General features: G+C 32.5%; 1 protein-coding gene across 1 annotated transcript; it reads right to left on the reverse strand.

Moving 5' to 3' along the window:
• Positions 1 to 1,732: 1,732 nt before the first annotated feature.
• LOC106715346 (trithorax group protein osa-like) lies at positions 1,733 to 19,607 on the reverse strand. The gene is made up of 18 exons (XM_045684484.1): positions 19,337 to 19,607; positions 18,991 to 19,068; positions 16,619 to 16,719; positions 13,935 to 14,079; positions 13,237 to 13,331; positions 11,665 to 11,793; positions 10,744 to 10,953; positions 9,968 to 10,061; positions 9,225 to 9,342; positions 8,381 to 8,593; positions 7,639 to 7,733; positions 7,328 to 7,405; positions 6,794 to 6,881; positions 5,950 to 6,011; positions 5,191 to 5,283; positions 4,262 to 4,458; positions 3,347 to 3,432; positions 1,733 to 2,002 (listed from the first exon to the last, which is right to left on the reverse strand). Exons 1-18 carry the CDS (start codon positions 19,424 to 19,426, stop codon positions 1,809 to 1,811), a joined length of 2,166 nt encoding a protein of 721 aa, XP_045540440.1. The 5' UTR covers positions 19,427 to 19,607; the 3' UTR covers positions 1,733 to 1,808.
• Between the last annotated feature and the right edge of the window lie 285 nt (positions 19,608 to 19,892).

The raw sequence follows: 19,892 nt of genomic DNA on the forward strand, positions 1-19,892 counted from the left end.
TAAGTTAAGGGGAATAGTTAGTTTCAATATAAATGTGGAATGTTTGTTGAAATAAAACACAATTTTAGGGTTTTTCATTATTTACTTAATATAAATAAATAACCGGCATAGTTTATACAAAAGCTTTCAATATTTTTTTTTATGATTTTTTCATTTTTTTTACAAAATATCCTTTGAAATATTTCCGGTAAACATTATCTATATATCCAGTTAAGATTTTATGTATTTCCTAAGTTATTAAATATATTTATTACCAACATATTTTTTTAAATGTAGGACTAAATTAAGGACTAGTCGAAAACAATTTTGTTTTATTTGAGTAAAAAAAAAAAGCTTTGATAACATTTTTTGTTCATCTTTAAAAATAAAACAGATGGAATAGTTAAATGGAAATTATAGACACATTAAAAAAAACATGCGGGATTTTTTTCAATTCTCTTTATCATCTGTGACATCTGTCAAGTCTATTTTTTTTTTTTAATTAAATGCCACAAGTACATTAGTCAAACACTTTCCCGGAAAAAACTTAGTCGTAATTTTTGTCAGAAAAAATTATGTAGGATAAAAAGCAGAAGCAAATCGCTGAAATATAAACATAAAGCCTTTGAGATCGCCACAAAAAAGAAAAAAAATAATTACAAGGTGTTTCATATTAAAAAAATTAAAAATTTTTTCCCCTCATAAAAAGAAAAAAATTCAGTCATTATGTATTTCTTTTATATTAAGATATTTAATTTTTGCTTCAATTTTAATTTTGATTTTTTTTTTCATGTTTATAAATTCCACAACATTTAGGCACAGATTTATTGCTTTTTTTTTCAAAATTCATAGTCCACAAAAAAATCCACCCCAAGTATATAATATTTTTACTTACTAAATATTTTTTTAGGAATCATACAAACACTTTGAATGCCAATTTGATTTTCACTGTAAAATTAATAGAGTGGATAGCAGTGAATGTGTTAAAATCCAATATTAACAATCTTAGGAAGGCTTTATTATTTAAATCCATACATATATCTATACATATGTGCTTAATTTATATTGTTTATGAATTTCTAACTATTATTAATTATTGGCTGACTTTAATATTGTCCTAATTCATACAGGCTACAAAACAACAGTTTACCTAAAACCTAAAAATTGGTGTTACCATATATTTAAATTCCAAAATCTCATGTACTATTTATAACTTGCAACATTGACACAACATTGCAATATAGACCTAACAACCTAAGTAATAAAGACTAATTTTAAGAAAAAATATTTTTTCACACGTCTTAAAGAGTACCAAAAAACTATGATTCCTTTATTTAATATGAAAAATTTAATTTAAGTCATAATTATTTCGATATACAAGAAACGAACACAGCCAAATAGAAGTCTACATGACTGATGAAAGTGATCACATATAATTAAAGAAAAAACAAAAAAAATAAAAAAAATATAATTTATTTTTCACATAGGATATTTTAATTGACTATAGATTATAATTTGTGCGATTACAAATCCCCATAATTAATACAGATTAAAAATAACACTTCACAACTTTTTTTTTGTATCCCTAATTTTTTATATGATATTTTTTGTAATCGATTTTTTTATAAATTAAAAATAAAACTATACTTCTTTCATTACCATAGATAAAATTATAATTTATACATTTTTCCTTGATCGCATTCAAACAGACAGACAAAAAATAAATGGAAAAATCTGAAAAAATATGTGACCACTTTCACAATTTAAAAAAATTACCTTCGAGTATAATATTTAGTTTGATAAATCTCATACAGTTTTATTCTTACCAGTCAGGCGTCTGTTGTTATACTCTCCGTGACGTCACCTTCTGCGATCTTCTCCGTCTTATCTTCTGCCTCCTTCTGTACACTCTCCGACGGTTTATCAGAAGTAGAACTAGATGTGAGACTGTTCGGTTGTGAAGATTCTTTACTGGCCGGCTCTTGCGAACTTCTGTTCTCCTGTGATTTTTCTTTAGGTTGTTCTAGAAAAAATTAACATTGAAGTACTCAAAGACGGTTATTTAAGTGGTCCCTTAGTTAATATTTAGTAAGGAATTCTAACAAAGACATTGCTTAATAATTTAAAGTGTGGTAATAAAAGATGAAATTTTATTCTATTCTGATTTTTTTGCAATTGAAAAACTTCTAATTTCTTATTATGGATGGATGGATGTTTGTTTGAACGTATCTCCAGAACGGATCAATGGATCTTGATGAAATTTGTCACAGATGTAGAACATAGTCCGGAAAAACACATAGGCTACTTATGATGTTTTTTTTTTTAATTCCGCACGGGCGAAGTCGCGCACGACTACTAGTAATACATACAAAACCATGAATATTCAAAAATAGAGTTATTTTAGTACTACGTCAACCAGTTTACGTCTATTTTTTTTTTATAAAATCTGCATAAATATATGAATACTTTGGATATTGATTTATAATTTATATTCTAGATTATAAACTAGATAAAAACAATCTAGAAAATTAACAAAATTACTACAAACAAAACTAAAACTAATTTTCAAATAATTACGTCTTTAAAAATGAATACGGACATACAGAAAATAAAAATTCAAACTTAAAAACCGATCTCTCCTTGGTTAAAAAAAAAACTTGTTTCCGTTTGTTTTTTTTTTCACATCTTGTGATGAAATCTAGAGTTGAGCCAAAGTCGCATTTTGTATGCATGTTGAAGTTTCGCCCAAAATAAATCTTTGTGAAGAAAATAATATTTTAGTCATCGTATTGTAAAAATATTTGTAATTTGAAGTACATTTTTTTTTAAAATGAGCACAAAAAAATTAATTCAAAACAATACTTTTTTTTCTTTGAATGTTAAGAAAGTTAATGTAATTTTAATAATTATCTTTGAAACAATGAACAAGGAAAGTTAAAAAAGATTAAAAAATGTATCCGATGGGATTTGACAGAGAAAGGAACGCATAGGAAGGGTAAATATTCAATTTCATTGTTTCACATCCTCTTGCAATTGTATGTATATCAGTCGCTTCGCCATTTCAGCGAATTAAAGTGCATGCTAGTTAGTACCACCTTATCATACTAATATTATAAATGTGAATGTTTAGATGTATGTATGGATGGATGGATGTTTGTAGGTATCTCAATAACGGCTGCATGGATCTTGATGAAATTTGTCACAGATGTACATAGTCTGAAAGAACACATAGGCTAAGTTTTTTTTTTAATTGCCCGCAAACGGAGTCGTCTACTACAGCTAGTAATACATTAAAAAAATGTTTTTGTATTGTTTCGTCAATGTAAACATAGAGAAATGTGAACAAGAAACATGTTTCGTAACTCACCAGAGCCGTGCGCAGGCCAGGGCTTTCTTACGAACATATTCTCAACAATCCTGTCTATATTGTCCTTCTCTGTTGAATTAGCCGGTCTGAAAAATATACATTTTTTATCTATAATCAAGTCTATTTATTTATCTTAGTACTAAAAATGCAATTTTTCCTTCTCTTTATATCACTATCTCTCAATCTCTCTCTCTTTAGATCTCTATCTATTTATATTATTAACTTTATTTTACTTGAAGTATTTTTAAGACACAAGAAGTAAAATCATTATTTTCAAATCTCACTTATTATATTACTAGCTGTCGCCCGCGATTTCGTCTGCGTGGAATTAAAAAAAAAACGTAATAAGTAACCTATGTGTTCTTCCAGACTATGTTCTACATCTGTGATAAATGTATTGGAGATACCTTCAAACAAACATCCATCCATACATCTAAACATTCGTATTTATAATATTAGTGAGATGTAAGATATCTTTTACTAATCTTACTAATATTAACAAAACTTTAGATGTATGGATATATGGATGGATATTTATAAGAAGATATCTCCAAAACGACTGAACAGATCTTGATAAAATTTAGCACAGATGTAGAACATAATCTGAAAGAACACATAGGCTACTTACATAAGTTTTTTTTTAATTCCACGCAGACGAAATCGCAGGCGACAGCTAGTAACTAATAACTATACAATCTATATATATAAAAGAAAGTCGTGTTAGTTACACTATTTATAACTCAAGAACGGCTGAATCGATTTGACTGAAAATTGGTGGGCAGGTAGCTTAGAACCAGGAAACGGACATAGGATAATTTTTACCCCGTTTTCTATTTTTTTCTTTTATTCCGCGCGGACGGAGTCGCGGGTAAAAGCTAGTTATACATATATATGAAATAAATATATTCACTTTACCTGTCGTTTGGCGCAGTATTATTGGATGTATTTGCATTGTTTGTATGAGTTGTATGAGTTGTATGAGTTGTATGAGGTGTGTGAGGTGTGTGAGGCTTCACAATAGGTATGGCAGCTGTAGGTCTGCGCTGTGCACGTAAAGGCTGAGGCGGAGGCTGCTCTTGTTCCGCACAATTGTAATATGTCACTCCACCCGTCTGCATTTGAAAAAAAAATACTTAAAGTCCATACATAAATATACATACATACATACATTTTTTTTTTTCTTTTAATGTTTTAATTGTATTAATAAATGTTGTAATGTCTTTGAAAATTTATATCCAAATATCTCTGTCACTCAAATATTATTAAATAATTCGTAAGTACTTCGTCAAAGATTTTGCTTCAAACTTTTGATAGAGCCGTTGATGAATTCTTCTCAGTGATTGAATGACAAAACATTTAGACAAAAGGTAAGAAAGATTTTCTATATATAGCAGTAATTTTGTTAAAAAAAATCAATGTTTTATTTAAAAAACTACAAAAAAAATATATATATTTCCTTTAAAAATGTTATAGTCTAATTTTCTTTGGAAATCAATTTTTCTAATAGTAATCTTCTTACTAATATTATAAATGTTTGGATGGATGGATATTTGTATGAAGTTATCTCCGGAACGGCTCAACGGATTTTGATGAAATTTGGCACATATGTAGAACATAGTCTGGAAGAACATATAGGTTAATTTATCTGTTTTTTTTAATCCTGCGCGGACCAAGTCGCGGGCTACAACTAGTAAGATAAATTTGAACCCAAAATTGGCTTAAAAATACAAAAATACCATCCTACTACTCAACAATTTTAAATTTTAACCTGATTTTTTTTTAAATTTCACCAAAAATTACATAAGACACTTTGTTATGTGACATAAAGTAAATAATGAACATACATAATTATGATGCTGGTACATCTGATGCGGGTACGCGGCGGGAGGCTGCGCGTAGATCGGAGCACCACCAAACACCGCGCCGCTACCACTTTGCTGAGGGTAAGCAGAGTTTATTACTTTTTTATTACATATTAGTCATCTCCTTGACCTTGTCCCACTTAAGTAGGCTCAATACACCAGGTTTCCGTCCTCCAAATCAATCTGTCTGCCGTCATCTCTGTCACCCTCTTCTTGATCATGTCATCTTTCACACAATCCATCCATCTCTTCCTAGGTCTACCTCTACCTGTGTACCTCCACATGCGATTCTTCCCTCTTCATAACATGTCCATACCACGTTAACCTTTTACTTCGAAATTTTTCTACTACCGGTGCTACTTTCAGACTTCCTCTAATAATACTCATTTCGTATTACAATATTATAAATGCGAATGTTTGGATGGATGGATTGATGTTTGTTTGAAGGTATCTCCATAACGGATCTACGGATCTTGATGAACACATAGGCTACAAATTAAGTTTTTTTTTATTCCTACAGAGAAAGTCGTGGTCCATATTTTAATCTTGGGGTTTTTCTCTTATGGATGGATGGATGTTTGTTTGAACGTATCTCTAGTACGGCTACATGAATCTCGCTTAAAATTGGCACAGATGTAGAACAGAGTCTGGAAGAACACATAAGCTACTTAAGCTTTTTTATATATACCGCGCGGAGAGACGTTGGCGACAGCTAGTTTTATATATAACTTCTAAACACACCTGCATATATTGTGCGGGCATCATGGCGGGAGGCGCGTAACCTTGCGCTGGTGGTATTTGTCCTGAAATCATACAAAAATCAAAATCTACTAGTCTTCTAGTTATTTAAAAAAAAAATGAGACCCATTTGCAAGCAGTTCCTTTCGATTAAAATATTTTTATCAAAATCGGACCACCATTGGCGGAGATTCACAGTAACACACATAAAAAAAAATACAGTCGAATTGATAACCTCCTTCTTTTTGAAGTCGGCTAAAAAACATAACATTATCTCTCTAAATAGAAAAAAAAAATCTTAACACTAACTGACAAAAGCACAACAAGTCCACTTTCTTACCAAAAAAAAAAAAAAAAAATTGAGAGATGTCAAGAGACACCCGGATGGAACGAAGTTCCTTTCGATTAATTAGTGAAGGAACCAATGTTTATTCTATGAATAAAAAACTTAAGTCTTCACAAGAAGTACATTTTATTTCTATGAATTTTCGTTATATATTGTCACGTGGTTGCCATGGTGAAGTAGCGCTCATTCGTCGTTAACATACTTACTATAGCAAAAAGTGTCGTGACAACTTTTCGTAAGAATTTTTTCCGTCTAGCATCCTTTCACAACGCGCGATAAGGAACTTCGTTACAAAAAAAGAATGGCATTAGCCATTTTTTTTTATTAAAAAGTGACAAACGATCAAACAGCCATTTAAATTCTCCGAAACAGCGAAACCTTTAATCAATGGTGGCACAGATAGAAGATATTTCACTTTCCCTTCCCGTCATTCCCTCATAAGAAAAGGGCAAGGGAAAGACTAAAAAGTTAGGAGTGATCATGTAGAAGTTTGTAACTCACCTATATGTTGCTGCGGAGGTATATTGTGTATGGTGTGGTGAGGATGGGAGACCATTTGCGGAGGCTGATCCAGTATACCAAGTCTCACCTGTCAATTAAAATATATAGAATTGTATAAAGTTGCAAGTACTGAAAAGAAGTAATATTTAGTGGAAAGAAGAAAGTGACTTGTTGTTAGTGGATGAAGTGACAAGTTGTTGTTTGAAGAACATGTTGTTGGTGGATGAAGTGTAAGGTTGTTGGTGGATTAAGTGTCAGGTTGTTGGTGGATTAAGTGTCAGGTTGTTGGTGGATTAAGTGACATGTTGTTGGTGGCTTAAGTGACATGTTGTTAGTGGGTTATGTGACACGTCGGTGGTGGATTAAGTGACATGTTGTTGGTGGATTAAGTGACAGGTTGTTGGATGAAGTGACAGGTTGTTGGATGAAGTGACAGTTTATTAGTGGATGAAGTGACAGTTTGTTAGTGGATGAACTGACAGTTTGTTAGTGGATGAAGTGATATGTTGTTGGTGGATGAAGTGGCTGGTGTACCTGTTGGGAGTGCTGCTGTTGTATGGCCTGGTGTGGGGGCGAAGGTCCATGCGGTTGGCTTACGTTATTACGATGTACCTGACAATAACAGTATTTTTCATTTAAAGTAAGCAATCTTTTTCTATAATTAAAAAGATAATAATCAATATTTTCTAATCGACTATACATAGATAATGCAGTTATACTTTCGTGTTATAAATTTTATAAACTTCTGGTGATAATGTAACAAAAAAACATTGTCGTCTCTGTCAAAGACTTTATAAGAAACGAGATAACAATGTTTTTTTGTACAGTTATGTTGGCAAACTCACATTCAAAGGTTGTTGATGCAGTAACTGCTGTGGATGAATCTGGGGTACGGGGCTGCCCTGATGCTGTGATGGGTTCGGACCGTTACCTGGGTAATCTGTAACAAATTGATTATGAAAACTTTCTTTTTGTTTTTACCCGGCTCCTTGTGGGTAAAGCTTGATATTAAATATTCTAAAACCATAATTAACAATTTATTTATAAGATGTAATTTTTTTTTTATCTTGATTAGTCCTTTTTGAGATTAGAGTGTACATACATTATATTTAGAAATAAACCCCTTTTCCACTAACGCGACTACCAATTATTACTAATAATACTTATCGAACTAACCATCGTCATTTAGTCTATCATACAAATATTATAAACTAGCTTTTACCCGCGACTCCGTCCGCGCCGAATAAAAAAAATGCACTCAAGATAAAAAAGTTCGTATATCCGTCTCCTAGTTCTAAGCTACCTCCCCATCAATTTTCAGCTAAATCAGTTGGACCGATCTTGAGTTATAAATAGTGTAACTAACACGACTTTCTTTTATATATATAGATGCGAATGTTTAGATGTATGGATGGATGTTTGAAGATATCTCCAGAACGGCTCAACGGATCTTGATGAAATTTGGTATACATGTAGAACATAGTCTGGAAGAACACATAGGCTATTATTTTAATATTATTTTTATTACTTTTTTAGTTTAATCTTTCACACTAGTTAAATTAAAAAGATTACACAAACTAAAATTACCTGCATGATATCTATGTTGTTGATTTTGTTGTGTTGCTTGTTGTGTCGGTTGCTGTTGTTGTGTTGGTTGCGGTGTAGGTTGTGGTTGTTGTTGGACGTTTTGTTGTGTTTGTTGCGTTGTTGTTTGTGTTTGTTGCGGGGAGTATGTCTCTGCCAGGGGTCGTTGTCGCATACTGCTGTACCGCTTGCTACCGCCCGCTTTTGATTCTGCATCTAGATAGAAAATAATCAGGACATCTATATATTCAAATACGATCAAGTTTAGATTAGAAGAGGCTAAATACAATGTAAAATTCTTCAATGTATTAGACAAATAAGAGCGTCGGTGGTTCAGGGGTTTAGTACTTGACTTGCAATCTGCACGTCCTGGGTTCTAATCCCGCCATGTACCAATGTGTTTTTCGATTTACATATGTACATTTATCCGACGTTCTTACGATGAAATAAAACATCGTGATGCTGCACATATCTGAGAAGAAATTCAATGATATTTGTGAAGTCAACCTGCACTTGGTCAGCGTGGTTGACTATGACCTAGTCACCTCTAACTTAGGGTAGGCTCTGAGCCCAGTGGGGATGTATAGTGAGCTGATGATGATGATGATTAGGCAAATACGTTTGAAAAATACATTTTTTTTTGTATTGTTTCAAATTAAATTTTTACAATAATACGGTGAATTTTAAACAATTACACAAACACGTTGTCATCCTTTTAATTTTCCTTGATTAAAAAAAAACTAAATTATTTTTGAATTTCGAACATGGAATTTTACAGTTAAAAAGCAGTTTTTTTTTTAATAATGTTAAATGGTGTGAAAATTATATTAATTTAACCAAAACCTACTTGTAGTTGGTTGCGGTTGATTTTGTTGCGGTTTAGGTTGCTGCGGTTTCTGTTGTTGCGGTTTCTGCTGCGCTTGTTGCGGTTGCGGTTTCGCCGCCGCATTATTCTGCTGCTGCGGCTGATAAGAGATACATCTATACTTAAAATACAATCTGTTGTTTGGGACAATATAAAATTATGTCACCGAAAGATTCTTAATTTAATTACTTTCTAACCAAACTAGACATATTATGAACTGTCGACGTTTATTCTTTAGAAGATGTATCTAGTAAACAAAATTATTGACAATTACTTTTTTTTTGAGACAATATACAACAATAAAAAAACTGTATGACTTTTTAATCCAATAATAATAATTAAGTAAATCTTATTACTAATATTATAAAGTCAAATATTTAGATGGATGGATGGATGTTTGTTTGAAGGTATCTCCGGAACGGCTAAAGAGATCTTGATAAAATTTTGCACAGATATAGAACAAAGTCTAGAACACATAGGCTACTTATTACTTTTTTTAATTCAGCTAGTTATGAAATAAATAAGAAATAAAGCCATTTAAGCTTATTCGACGAAATAGATATATACATCATCAATTTCAGTTGCGTTGCCTACATTTAATCGACGGAGAAGGGAACGCACACAAAGAAAATTCCCCTTCCCATCCTTTTCTTATAAAGGAAGAAAAGGGAATTAAAATTAGGCTTCCAGCATACCTTCTAAAAGGTCAGAGTATAACAACAAACCTGTGCAGGAGTTGGTTTCTTCTTAGCCTGTTCAGTTGGCACCGGACGTTGTTGAGCGACAGCAGAGCTCACACGACGCGCCGTTGGACCCTCGCTAAATATAAAAAACACATAAAAAGATCATTTTTTCAAAACCTAATTACTTTAAGAGATAGAAATCAATAATTTTTATACAAAAAAAAAAAATAATATTAATGTAATATGTGCAAAGATTTTAAATTTCATACTAATGTAATAATTTGAGGATTATTTGTTCAAACAAGGCTTAAATTTATATAATTCTATAGTATTACTAGCTGTCGCCCGCGACTCCGTCCGCGCGCAGTTAAAAAAAACTTAATAGCGGTATGAAAAATAGATGTTGTCCGATTCTCAGACCTACTGAATATGCTCACAAAATTTCATGAGAATCGGTCAAGCCGTTTCGGAGGAGTACGGTGACGAAAACTGTGACACGAGAATTTTATATATTAGATTTTCATATTAGATATATATCTACATATTATGTAGCTGTTAGTTATTCCAAATTAAAAAAGTGCAATAACAACGTGACGTCATCGTTTCAAATAACCTTGACCAGCTATAAAGGTAGAGGAAGACCAAAGAAAGTATGGATGGATTGTGTGAAAGAGTATATGCGTAAGAAGGGGGTAAATTCAGATATGACGTCTGATAGAGATGTATGGAATACATACTGTGCCCCTCCATAGGGATAAGGGCAAGTTGATAATGAAGTTTGACCTGTAAATAGTAAAATTTCCTTAATTTTTACTCACGTATTATTAGTAACCGTAGTAATAGTAAGATTTTCCAACGCAGGCAGCTTGTCTTTGCCCACTGGTTTGACATTTTTCACTTTGACAGGTTTGACAGTGGGCTTGGTTTTGGTCTTTATTGACGCGTTACGTCTCAACTGACTCCTGTCCAATGATTCATTCGATGCCGGTTGAGATTTTGATCTTGGACGAGGTGCTCTTGTCTTTTTACTGGAATTAAAAATAAAACTAGTTATAAATATAGCCTATGTCAATCATTGATAATGTAGTTTTTTAATGGCAAAAGAATTTTTAATATCGGTCCAGTAGTTTTTGAGTTTATTTGTTACATACAAACAAATCACAAATACAAATCTTTCTTTTTTAAAATAGACTAGCTTTAGCCTGCGACTACATCCTAACAAAATTAATAAATATAGCTAATATAACCCAGAGATAGTATAGCTTCCCAACAGTAAATAATTTCAGTAGTTACGGAGCCTATTGAATGCAAACTAACAATTAGACATGTGTAAGTCAGTTCTGTACCGATTCAAAAGTTGAAGTCACATATTGAACCATTGAGCTGTAGCTCAACAACTAATTTACTATAACTATGTGAGCTAACTATGTCTTACAATGAAGGAAAACATCGTAAAGAAATTCAAAGATATGTCAACCAACCCGAACTGGGCCAGCATGGTTGACTATGGACTAGTCACTCCTAACTTAGGGTAGGTTATGAGCCCCTTAGTGGGCATGTATAGTGAGCTGAAGATGATGTGAACAGACGAGCCGTAAGCTGGTGACTGATAATTCGTCGCTAGATACGTAAATCATAACATATTAGGATCTGTGAGTCGGCTGATCTGCTTCATATACATGAGCTGATCTGTAAGTCATCAACTTTATATGAGTTACCCATGACTACCATCAACTTACTTGAACTTGGCCGTTGCATCTAATTCTGGGAAGTCCTCAGGGTTGGGAGGCTTTCGGGGTTGTTGTGCGGCCTGACGACGATACGCCTCCTCGTCTTCCCAAGTACGAGTGTACTTGTTAGGTCCACGACTGTGTAAACAAAATTAAACTTTATACATATGTCTATATGAGCCAAAATTAAATAACATAGAAAATTTGTAAAAAGCGAATTATTACTAGAGAAATAAAAATCCAATTATACTTTTCAAAGTAGGTCAAATAAAGCATGTATACTGTCGATTTGCATTAAAAAATTTATTAATCTTACTAATATTATAAATACGAATGTTTGGATGGATGGATGTTTGTTTGAAGGTATCTCCGGAACAGCTCAACGGGGCTTGATGGAATTTAGTAAAGATGTAGAACATAGTCTGGAAGAACACATAGACTACTTCTCACTTTTTTATTATTCCGCGCGAATAAAGTCGCGGGCGATAGCTAGTTAGTTATATATTTAATCTATACATGCATTATCTACAAGATATTTATAAATATTGAAAATAAATAAGTGATTTATAATTAAATAAACAAAATCCAATTACATTAATAATGCTAGGCTAATTAATATGCTTAAATTCTACAAAGATTATTCCGGAAATAAAATAAAGCTTTGAGAATAATTAAAAAAAAAAATTGATAACATATTTCATGCAAAGCCATGCAAACAATAGTAGACCAATCATAAACTGACCGCCAATTCCGGAATCTCCATGTAAGGCAACATTAAACAATTTTTTTTTAATTTATGACTTTTCTATATGTCAACACATATCTCTATATGTGTTAACATAACTGTTATGCAGAAATGTAATTTTTAATATCTTACTTAGATGATTAAGTCTTTTAATTATAAGTTATTGGTCCCTTATTTATAACGTCGGTGTCTCAGGGGTTAAGCACTTGACTAATAATCAACAGGTATAGGGTTCGAATCCCGACATGTACCAATGTGTTTTTGGATTTACATATGTACATTTATCCGACGTTCTTACGATGAAAGAAAACATCGTGATGCTGCACATATCTGAGATGAAATTCAATGATATGTGTGAAGTCAACCCGCACTGAGTCAGTGTTGACTATGTCCTAGTCACACCTAAATTAGGGTAGGCTCCGAACTCCTCAATGGAGTATAGTGAGCTGATGATGTTTCCTTATCTTAGATCTAATTTTAGCATCAAATGTATTTTATTTCCTTACTGGACCACTATCGGACTATATTATACTTAGTGATGAAAAATCAATGGAGATATTTTTATTGATGATGATGACAGCGATGATAATTATTAGTCCTCTTTCCCACCCCTTTTCTTATAAGGAAAGGATGGGAAGGTGAGGTGGATTTGATGGAGGAGGAGATGCATAGGGTGGTTAAATATTCTCTTATTGTGCGTCTCCTCCTTCGTCTATTGAGGGTAGGCAACGCATCTGCAATTGCGAATGTCTATGGGCAGCGGTCTCTTCGCCATTTCAGCGAATTCATGTAACCGATTGCTCATTTACCACCTTGTAATATAAAAAAAAACATACCCATATCTCCTGTTCCTACGCGCATGAGGCGGTGCGTCTTCGTTCCTTATATCATATCCGTATATCGCAACCAACTCGTCACGGGATTTTGGCATCTAAGATATTAGACAAGGTATATTGAAATATTTGAATATCGCTTGCAACTTGTCTCCTTCTAATATACTAACAATGGGTTTCTGAGTTCGAAATCTCCAATTTAAAACAATATTGTTATCTCTGTTATATCAAAAACTAGCTTTTATCCGCGACTCCGTCCGCGCATAATAAAAAAAAAAAAAAACAAAACGGGGTAAAAATTATCCTATGTCCGTTTCCTGGTTCTAAGCTACCTGCCCACCAATTTTCAGTCAAATCGATTCAGCCGTTCTTGAGTTATAAATAGTGTAACTAACACGACTTTCTTTTATATATATAGATAATGTTAGATGATGATATGTTTTATACAGTGAATTTGATCTCAGAAACCAACTGTAATTATGTTTGGAAAAGACTTCATAAAAGGTATTTTTTTTTAAATAAATAAAGTAAATCTTAATCAACTAAACCAAACCGCTTGCAGATTTTTTTTTTGGTCGCAAAATTAAAAGAGAATAACAAAAATAGATTCTCTCTATTTAATAGGAAATAAATGCCAAATATTGAAATATTTAAAAAAAAAGGTTTTTTGTTTTCCTAATAAATAAATAATGTCATAATACCTGTTCATTTTCATTATATTTATCATGTGACCATTTATTGACGGACTCGGACTTGCGGGGAGGTCTCCTACGCTCTGTAGGTGCCTCGGAGCCTTCCTTCTTCTCTGAAGTCACTTCAGACGTCGTATTGGTCGATTCCTCACCACTGAGAAGAAAAAAATATCAAATAAAACATTTCTTTGTGTGACGGCACAACTCGATGCTTGTACAATGCACAAAATTACTAATGTTATAAATGTAAATGTTTAATTAATGGATGGATGGATATTTGTTTGAAGGTATCTCCGGAACGGCTCGGATTTTGCATGAAATTTGGCAATGATATGGAATTTAGTCTGTAAGAACACATAGGCTACTTATTAAGTGTATTTTAACTCCGGACGAAGTCGCAGGCAACAGCTATTTAAAAATAAATACATAAATGTCTTTACAAAACTAAAGAAGGAAACAGAAGTTTAGTCACTCACTTAATAAACAAAGTTAAACTCATTTTGGTATAATATTTCTTATTGTGTGTGTCAATTTTATTGCATACGAGTGTAAAAACAAGACACATTAATGTAAACAAAGCTTCGATGCAAAATAAATACCGACATGATATAATTAAAATAAACCAAACATGATCGTAATTTTTCCCACCCTTTATCATTTACTATTAACCTCGGACTATTGGAATTTATACTTGTATGGATTCAGATTCATAGTGATAACCCTTTATATTTAACTGTTATGCTGTTTCAGCCCTCATTTAAAACATCGGCTTTTTAAAACAAATTAAAACCACTCTTATTTCTTTTACTTAGTGTTCAAAATGCAACTGTGTGCTATAAAATCGTTCCCTTAGAACAGATATTAGAATTTTCAAACATCTTGGCAGCTCAAGGTCATTCGTATCATCTCCCCCCGCAACCCGCTACACCAAACTGTGTTCTGCGCAGTAACTCACGCGAAGTTAAGAGCCGCTAAGATATTTGAAAATACTTATACATGGGTAAAGCATTTGTTCTATTTTAAGTATTTTTTAGCGCGAGTTAAAATCGTTCGTGTGAATAGGGTCATATCATCACAGGACAAGTTTACAAAATCTTAGTAACATTATAAATGCGCATGTTTTGATGTATGGATGTTTGTTAGAAGGTGTCTCCAGCATGGCGTAACAGATTAGACAGACAATCCCATAGGCTACTTATTATGATTTTTTTTTTAATTCCGCGCGGACGGAGTCGCAGGCGACAGCTAGTACCTAATATACGCTGGATAAGTAAATACAATTTTAGTAGTTTTCTAGATACACGGACATATAGTTTGGAAAAGTAGTAGATACTTTGCCGAACCTCTATATGGAAAATGATGTGAAACCAATTTATGAAGGATGAGAAAGGATTCGGCTCTCTTCCTCCTATAACCCTCCTTCTAGCATTAAGAACATAAAGTCTGTAGGTGCCTTATATTATATATTAGCTTTTACCCGCGACTCCGTCCGCGCGGAATAAAAAAAAATGCACACAAGATAAAGTTCCTATGTCCGTCTCCTAGTTCTAAGCTACCTCCCCGTCAATTTTCAGCTAACAGCTAAATCAGTTCGACCGATCTTGAGTTATAAATAGTGTAACTAACACGACTTTCTTTTACATATATAGATTTATTATTAGCCTTATATCAATACTGTTTATTTTCATAATAAACAGGATAGAAAACAAATAATTCTCAATGAAAACATGCTAGTATCAAACTTTCTATCAACATAACGCATATGTTACGTAAATATTGACTTAATGGCTCAGCAAACAAATAGGTCAATGCACCTTCACAGCTGATCAATCAACTGTTAATATGAATCAACTGTTGAAAAATATTACAAATCAATATTAGGAACTATTGATGTTTAGTGATATAGTTGAAAACCAAAATATATAAAATACTAGCTGTCGCCCGCGACTCCGTCTGCACGCAGTTAAAAAAAAACTAAATGGGGGGGTATGAAAAATAGATGTCGGCGGATTCTCAGACCTACTCAATATGCTCACAAAATTTCATGAGAATCGGTTTTCATTTCGGAGGAGTATGGGATGGTATTTTTGTGACACGAGAATTTTATATATAAGACTAGCTGTCGCCCGCGACTCCGTCCGCGCGCAGTTAAAAAAAAAAACTAAATGGAGGGGGGGGGGGGGGTTATGAAAAATAGATGTTGGCCGATTCTCAGACCTACTGAATATGCTCACAAAATTTCATGAGAATCGGTCAAGCCGTTTCGGAGGAGTTTAACCACAAACACCGCGACACGAGAATTTTATATATTAGATGACATGTTTATTCCTATCATCGGGAGCATTAGTGGCTCAGGGGTTAAACACTTGACTTGTAATCTACAAGTCCTTGAATCGAATCCCGCTATTTTTACGAAGTTTTTACAGTGAAGGAAAACATTGTGATTAAACCTGCACATATCTGGGAAGAAATTCAAAGATATGTGTCAAGTCAACCCGCATTGAGTTGAGGGTTGAGTGTGGCCTAGTCCACACTGACTTAGGGTTGGTTCCGAGACCCTCAGTGGGGATGTACAGTGAATTGATAATAATTATTATTCCTATCTATTTTGACACATTTTTGAAAAAATGTTTTATTTAACCTTATCAAATATAACCTAATAATTGTGTAATAATTAGTAAAATAATCTTTACCTGGCAGCAGTACGATCATCATGTTCATAAAATGTCCCTCTCTTAGGAATGTACTGAGGATTGCTCCTGTCTTCATCATCATCAACTCTTCTCTCAGTTTCCTGGAATTAAACAATGAATAATTAAAAAAAACACATTTAAAACAAATTACGCAAAGAATTAACTAGGTTTCTAGGTCAAATAATTTATCTAAATTTCTATGGAGTGGGTTATAATCTTTTGTATGTATCAATTTGTCCGGCAGATTATTTAAAAAGTAGCCTAAACATTGTTCAAGGACATAATCTATATCTATTAGAAATGTTATCTAGATACAGTCAACCGTTCTGGTTTTACACACTAACAAACACACATACATCTATACATCCAAGCTTTTAAAAGCATAATTTTAGTAAGATTATGTTTTCAAATATTAAAAAGTATTTCCGAATTAAAATATTCACTTCAAAAGAATGTTACATTTTTCTAACCCAGTTTTGAGACACAGAGTAATAAAAACAAAATATTGACGGCCAAAAACTTTCACTTGTAGTTATATTAAGGTGGGTATAAACTAGACTATATACTTGTAACAGAACAACTATACTATACTATAACTCTATATGTTTATTTATTTATTTGAACATTTTTGCCTTTTCCAGGCATTGTTACATATAATTTTTTAACATCCAATACAAAAACAATTTACTTATTACTAAGAATTACTATACTATTCAATTAATATATGTTGCCTATTTATTGCCTTACTAGCTTTTTCCCGCGACTCCGTCCGCGCGGAATAAAAAAAAAAAAGAAAACGGTGTAAAAATTATCCTATGTCCTATTCCTGGTTCTAAGCTACCTGCTCACCAATTTTCAGTCAAATCGATTCAGCCGTTCTTGAGTTATAAATGGTGTAACTAACACGACTTTCTTTTATATATATAGATTTGTGTATTCTCATTAGGGTTTAGTTAGAGGTTAAATTGTATTTTTTGAATTTTTAAAGTATTCTTCTATAGTTTAGAAACATTTCTTTATTAGAAAAGATTTTAATTTTCTTTCAAATTTAATGAATTCTAAGTGTTCTTGTGTATCATCCATTAACAAACCAGATGTGCTTTGGAAACTATGCTTTTACCTGTATTCTATTTAATGTAACATTCATAAGAATGTTACATTACATAGAAATACTTGAGAAAACTAGTGTATATTCACCTTTAAATTTATTTCAAAAGGATGTTTAAACAGGTGTTACATTCCCAAGTAAGCTATAACCTAAAATACTATAACAAATACTAAATAAATATGTCTAACTATTGCACATCTTACTAATATTATAAATGCGAAAATTAAGATGGATGTTTGTTTAAAGGTATCACCGGAACAAATCAACAGATCTTGATGAAATTTAGCACAGATGTAGAACATAGTTTGGAAGAACACATAGTTTACTGATTACATTTTTTTAATCCGCGGGACAGACGCGGGCGACAGCTAGTAAAAGCTTAGTAACTGAATTACAAAGTAAACAAATTGTTCCTTGCAATAAAAACTTATATTCATACTTTGTGAGAATTAAAATCAACAATATTACAATGTCATATGATGTTACACAGATAGCAAAACATAATTATTACTCATTACAAAGTTTAATAAACCTAATGTTTCTCACTGTTAAATTGTTTGTATTTCTTTTTTAAATATTCTGTATTGTCGTAAACAGTTCAACCATAGATTTGTAACACTCCGGAGGCCTTATTTGTGGCAAATTTCTCCAGTGTTCATTTATATAAAAAGTAAATTGAATAAAGCCTAATTTCTTAGTTTATCACAGTATTTAATAATATAATTAGTCATGTAATTTTTAATACTACTAATTAATTAATAACTATAGTACATGATATTGCGTTTGTTACATTTTTTTTGTGTTTTGATTGATTTAGATAAATAGACATAAAAAATAATAATAATTAACATTTAAGTAAATAGTTTAGTTTATTTTACTTTTAATTTACACTACATTTTCCTGAATGTTTTTTTTTACTGATAAAGAACACTAATAAAATTTTAAATCTCTTATTATTAAATGTAAAAATTGTATCAAACACTCCATCTGGAGGTAACATATCAATGGTTCTAACTTATTGAGTTATACTACATTAAACATTGATTTTGTTGACCTAGTTTAGTGTAAATACATAAATATCTATAAAAAATGTTTTCAATATTTTTCATATATTGTATATTACATGAAAAATATATAAACAATCTTATTAGAATATCCTGTTTTAACATCCTGACAGATGTCACTGAAAGTGATATTGTTAAACAAATTATTACCTTGACCTCTAAATCGACGGTTGGAAAGTTGCTAACGAAGTAACAATTACCTGAGTCTCGGGATCTCGTTCAGAATTTTCCGATTCACTCGCGGCTGAATCATAATCGGATTCAATCGCCACCCCGTCCTGCAAAGGTTCAGCGACTTTAAGAAGTTGCATATTTATACAGTAAACACCACTGACGAAATAATTAAACACGATCGAATAACAAATTAAACTCTAAACACATCTACGACAGCTTGGTGAGTGGAGCCCAAACCGTGACCTCAATAAAACGAAAAGAAATGAACATTCCGGCACGCGACCGCGCAGGAGAAAGTGTTGTCGCAATTCTTTTACCGCCAACATGAAAGTCCATTCTCCTTGCTGGTCGCTGTCTAACCATTGAACTCACGTTTGCCGAGTTGCTGCGATCATTATCCTGAGATGCGTCCGAAAATTCGCCGGAATCGTCCTGTTCCCGTCTTCTAACTACGGACGTCATACTGGCGTCCTCACGGGTTACTTGTAACACTTCCAGATTGATAATTTTAATTCACAGTTTAATGCAGCAAATGTTTGCCGACGATTAACGCAATTATTTTCAGTAGATATCCCCTCCTGTTCAACAGAATACGCAAGAACGTCAAATAAACAAGAAAAGAAATCAAGCGGCCATAAATGTTACGTTCCTTTCCACGTTATTTTAAATTTAGTTTTCTGTGCAACTCTTATTTGCTGTGGACCAAATTCAAATCAAGGGCATAATAGTATGTAGCATATTTTACCGCATGTACCTAAACACGATAAAGCATTTATAGTTGTTAGATTATTGGTATTTTAATTTTAATATTGAAAAAAAATTGAGACCTATTAGGAAAAGATTATTTCAAAACTCTCAAGGTACTAGGCAAATAAATCTTTTTGATATTTACATTAATCTTATGGCTGAACACCAAACAATTTTAAAT

Source organism: Papilio machaon, chromosome 26 (genome assembly GCF_912999745.1).
Source record: "Papilio machaon chromosome 26, ilPapMach1.1, whole genome shotgun sequence".
Taxonomy (NCBI): domain Eukaryota; kingdom Metazoa; phylum Arthropoda; class Insecta; order Lepidoptera; family Papilionidae; genus Papilio; species Papilio machaon.